At 40.7% G+C, this 5,475-nt stretch overlaps 1 protein-coding gene across 1 annotated transcript; it reads left to right on the top strand.

Annotated features, from left to right (window-relative positions):
* The first annotated feature begins 4,224 nt into the window (after nt 1-4,224).
* Nucleotides 4,225-5,291, top strand: LOC143535481 (uncharacterized). Its single transcript, XM_077029716.1, has 2 exons — nt 4,225-4,725; nt 5,232-5,291. Exons 1-2 carry the CDS (start codon nt 4,225-4,227, stop codon nt 5,289-5,291), a joined length of 561 nt encoding a protein of 186 aa, XP_076885831.1.
* The last annotated feature ends 184 nt before the right edge of the window (nt 5,292-5,475 follow it).

The following is a 5,475-nucleotide window of genomic DNA, read 5'->3' on the forward strand; positions in this document are numbered from 1 at the left end:
TCCATCCCTCTCTACCAAACCCTAATCCCCAAATTCATAACTTCTCCAAATCTTAACCAAAATCAACTATTTTTGGGTCTAACTTGACTAGATTTTCGCAAGGAATCACATTCTTTGCTCGGTTTTCATCAATCTTAACTTTTTGGGGTTCGATTTTGGACATTTTTGGTCCGAAAATTTTGAACAACAAGTGGGTTTTGCAAGTGACTAGTGATTAGTGTGATTAGAGGGTTTAATTTGGCTTAAAGGTATGTTTCTCTTCACTTGTTTGCTACAAAATTCATTGGTTAAGATTATATGTTTGTACATTGCTTAAACTTGCTTGTTGAATATGAGAAAGTTTGATGTTAGTTTGAAATTGTGTTATGGTGGTGAATATAGTATGGGAAATTATAGTTTGACAGAAGTTGAAAATGGAATATGTTCTATGTTTAAACGAAACGCTGTCAAAATTTTGTGAAAAATGGCTTATGACTTTAATATATTCAAAACCGTAGAAACAAGCAAGTGTGGGAATGTATATAGAGACGAATACTAACTTGTTTAATGTTTGTCATTGTTTAGATGGGACGTTCTGCTAAGGATAAGGAAAAGGGATTGCGGGTTCATCTAGCAATTCTACTGCCGAACAAGCAAAAAAACGGAGGTTAGAACAACAACAAGAACGAGAAGAAGATGTGCAGTATGTTAAACCGGATTGGACTCATGGACCACTAACAGATCATGATTTGAAATGGCAACCAGAGTTGTTTCACGAGAAAATGAATACATTAACAAAGAAATACGACACATTTATTTGTGAGAAAGTGGTCACGAAACATGAGTTTGGTCCGTTTGATGTTTTTGATCGATTCAAGGCATTGGGTTGGGAAGCAGCCCTCAAGTGTTATGATCAAAACAAGAAGTATGTTTTCATCGATGAAATTGAAGAATGGATGGCAACTTTGAAATGTCATTCGTTTAATAAACCTTCGGGGATGAAGCTCATAGGAACTGTTAACAACATTGAGGTCACTATGTCATTTGAAACATTGAGGCATATTGCACGATTTGACAGTAAGCCTCAAAGCAACTACGTGTATCCAGATTTGAATGACTTGTATTATCAACCCGACAGGCATCCAACTTGGACAATGATGTTGGAAGCATTGTTTTTACCCGGCACTTATGATGGGAAGTTATTGAGGAAGAATTTAAAGATTGAGCCAAAGATGTTGCTCATCATTTGTTTACACAATGTCATGCCAAGAAGAGGGGATATGCAAGAAGTTCGGTGTCCCGATGTCCTGATTCTATACTCTTTGATGCATGGAGGACCACTTGTTTCGTTCCGGTATCTAGTACTTAACAATATTTGGATAAGCCGGAATAATGTGAGTAGGAAGATTATTCCACATTGTCGGTTGATTACCGCGTTGTTGATGCGGTTTGGTGTTATTGGAGATAATGATATTGGAGTTGGGAAGAAACACAAGCCGTTCGATGTGACAAAGTTGGGGGTTGGTTGGGAATACCGAGCAAGTGACAGGTACCATATGTTGAAAAGTGAGGGACAGAGATGGAAGGCATTGAAGGTTGATGCTCGACCTTTGCAACCGGGGGAAGAAGATGAAAGTGGGAGTAATGATGAAGAGGGAGAGAGTGGAGAGGATGATTATGATGATGAACCGGGTGAACGGGTGGCGATGGAAAGTGAAGGAGTAGGTGGTAGTTCAAGTGCACAAGGACGGGGACAGGGAAGTTCGATACCATTTGACTATTTGAGGCAAACATTTGACTCAAATTGGGCGCACCAGGGCAGCATGCGGGATGTAATAATCAACAACAGGCCAGCACATTTCTATAATTGGGCCGAGACAACCCAGACATTATTTGATCACCAAACTTTCATGGGCGCGAGCATGGAACGGGCCCAAAAGCTAATGCATGATCGCCAAGAAGTGTGGAACCGGACCCACGCTTATGCTGAGCAAAGAGAAATTAATCATCGGTATGCGGATGACCGTCAAAGGAGAATGCATGAAGCATAGCATTTTGGTCAACCTGTGGTGGCTGACCCACCAATCGTCGACTACACCACATTGCCACCATACGACAATACGGTGAATTATCCCATGCCGCCATTGCATCATTCCGAATGGGTGAACCTGCATCAAACTCAGGGTTCAGGACAAGCTCAAGGAGAAGGTCAAGCTGGTGGAGAGGATTAGGGGGCATTTGGTTTTGGCGAATTCACGGACGTGATGACGTCCATCTTTGGACCACCGTAACCACGTTACTATTAAGCTGCGTCGGCAGCAAATCAGGTGTCCCCTTGTACATTTTTGTATCCTATTTTTCTGTTTATGTTTGGGTCTTGGGAGGTTGGGTGGAGTAATGACAAGTTGAAATTTAAGGGTCGTGCTTGTGGTGGTGTTTTTGTTATCCTAAATACCCTACATTAAGGACAATGTATCTCAAGTGTAGGGATGAGGGATGAAAATAAAATTAAAAAACAAAAACATTAAAAAAATAAAAAATAAAAATAAAAAAATTTGAAAGTAAAACACCGGAAAAGTGGTAAGATTGTCGGGGCAAAGTTTTGGTCCCCTTTCATGGTCATAATTCCCCAAAAATCAAGTTTGCTTAGCTATGTTAAAAGTGTGGTCGAGTAGTATTCTAGGCAAGGTTAGCATACTTTCGGTTTATCCAATCACATAACATGCCACAGTCACTTGGGTATTGGGAAAACGAAGAGCGGTGACGGAATGGTTATTCTCCGTTAGAACTTGTGCCATCAATGCACTTCAAGACCTTAGCTTGGCATAAATGCAAAAGTGATTGAGGCACTTAGGTTAAAGCCTCGTCTCGGATGAGTGTGAGTGTGGTTTTGGGGGTTGGGCCTCATAAATACATATATGAGCGTGGACAATGAGAGGGGCGGGGGGTTGGTTCCTTTAGAAAGCTTTATTGGACCTATTCTTTTTATTTGATCAAACTCCGATGTAATTGTGAGACGATCCGGCTTAGTAGGTTGTTCTTTGTAATTGTAGTTGTTTTGTTAGTAATAAATAGAGAGTGGAAGTTAATTGTTTATGCAAGTTATTATGTCAAAAAAATGATGAAAAAAAAGATAAAAGACAAGGAAAAGTCGAGGTAATGTTCAAAACCTTGTGGTTCGAGTCGTGATGAAAGCTGTTATGTATATAGTAGTGTGTTTTATTGTTTAATTTAGTTTTGATGTAACAAGTCGAGTTGGATCATTTGAGCCACTTTCAATATCCCCGTTCCATACCTTTACCCCTAGCCTCATTACAACCCGTTTAAGACCTCTTGATTTGCATTTATGTTAGAGCACGATTAGGTGGAGATTTGATGGTGGTACAAGCGTATGCGAGGAGAATCGAGTACGATTGTGATATTTGGAACGGTCACTGATAAGTGAGTTATTGAGTGACGGTGTGTTAGGTGCAAGTGAAGACCGAAAGCATGTTAAGGTTGACTAGAACTCTATGTTTTAAAATATAATATCAAGTAAGCTAGTGCAAACCTCTAATTATGTGGGAATAGGGTATGACTCGGGACCTTAACCGAGCCGGGCTTGTGGTTTGTGTGGAGGTGGTGTTCTAAAAAACAATTGGTTTGAAGAGTTGCTTGAGGGCAAGCAACGAGCAAGTGTGGGAATGTGACGGGTGAATTGTAGAACCACCCTTAAGTGTAGTAATTCTCGTTAAAACGTGTGCATGTATGTTTAATTTCACGAATTTGGATTACTACACTATGTCATGCATTTGTAGGTATAAGTGCTAAAAATGGCGATTCAAGTGAACAATGATGGAGAGGAGCAAAGAACTCGAGAGTTGGTGATGGCAGTCAACAAGTCAAAGAAGAACAAAGAATTTGGAGCTGAGGCTACTGTAGCTTACGGTAGCCACCGTAAGCTACGGTAGGGTTCCAGCGTAGCAGGCTGCCGTAAACAGATAGAGGCTGGCGTAAAACTTCTAAAGCCACCGTAAGCTACGGTGGCCACCGTAGCTTACGGTGGACTCTGACGCAGAATCTGTATCTTTCTGCAGGAAAGGAAGCTATCAGCTCTGTGCTTGTGGTTGAAAAAGACAAGGTCCAGGTCCCAGTATATTTCATCAACAGAGAGCTAAAGGAAGCTGAGCTTAATTGCACGCCTATTGAGAAGCACATTCTAGCCCTCGTTCACACAGCCAAGAGACTAAGGCGATAGCTCATTAGATGAAGGTGATCACCAACAAACCCATAAGGTCAATTTTGGTAAACCCAGAGATCTCAGGAAGGTTAGCTAAATGGGCTATCGGTTTGGGTGAACATAACATAATGTACGAAGCTAGGAAGTCAATCAAAGGTCAAGTTCTGGCCAACTTCCTAGTTGAAACACAAGAAGAGCCCATGGAAGTAAACAAGCTTGAAGAAGGTGAATCTGCCATCCCTCTAGGAAAATGGACACTCCATACCGATGGAGCCTCGAGTATAGAAGGTTCCGGAAATGGTATAATCACAGACCCCCAAGGAACCGAATATACTTACGTGCTCCGAATAGAGTTTCCATGCACTAACAATGAGGCTGAATACGAGGCTTTGATTGCAGGGTTCTGTTTAGCAAGAACAATGAAGATTCAGGAGTTAAGTGCCTTTGTCGATTCAAGACTGGTAGCCCACCAAGTTAACAACGAGTTCATGGCAAGGGAACCTTTCATGCAGAAGTATAAGCAGAATGTAAATGCATGGATTTGGTGTCCGCAACTGTTCGAATAGGATAGGGGTAGTTTAGTCTTTATGTTAATGTATAAAGTCTCATTCGCTAAGCATGTTTAGCAAATGAGGCCTGATTTGTTAAAGACTAGGGCCATCCGTTAATGTAAGAGCCCATTTGTTACTACAGTGTAACGAATGGAGGCTTATTCGTTAAGGTATACCCATTCGCTGGAAAGACCTTATTCGTTAATCTTGTTAACGAATGAGAGGTCTCATTCGTTACTACAGTACTAGCGAATGAGACCAGCCTATAAATAGGCCTTCCATAGTGAAATGCATAGAGATCGGTGCCATAACTTACTCGTATACCGTTACCATGCCGGATTCTCTCTAGACCTCCATTAATGTATCTTCATCTAATGTATTGATTCCATAATGTATTGAACACGACTTAACGTATCGATTTGCGACTAGATTCCTGGCTCGTAAACGTCTGTATAACGTTTCTACAATTGGTATCAGAGCAGGCGGTTGCTCGTGATACGGTTTCGTTCGTGTTCTTCATGTTCATCGGAGTTAAAGTATGATTTTGATCTGATTTGGAATGATTTCATGTTTGAATCATGAAATTGATGATAAAATCGTATTCCTGATCAAAATCCGAAGCTTCGTGATGAAATCATATGGTTAATTAAGTTTAATCAGTGAATCAAACATTAATGGCCATGGTTACTTTTGATCTTGATTGATGATGATTCTGAATGTTAATGA

Source organism: Bidens hawaiensis, unplaced genomic scaffold (genome assembly GCF_021521415.1).
Source record: "Bidens hawaiensis isolate Kalapana, Puna unplaced genomic scaffold, B.hawaiensis_p1.1 tig00010474_1, whole genome shotgun sequence".
Classification (NCBI taxonomy): Eukaryota; Viridiplantae; Streptophyta; class Magnoliopsida; order Asterales; family Asteraceae; genus Bidens; species Bidens hawaiensis.

What these genes read in the sequence shown, in the direction of transcription:
- LOC143535481 (XM_077029716.1), top strand. Translation starts at nt 4,225, where the DNA reads ATGAAGGTGATCACCAACAAACCCATAAGGTCAATTTTGGTAAACCCA. An exon ending in TGCAGAAGTATAAGCAGAAT is followed by an intron (nt 4,726 to 5,231) that starts GTAAATGCATGG and finishes GTATCAGAGCAG; the next exon opens with GCGGTTGCTCGTGATACGGT.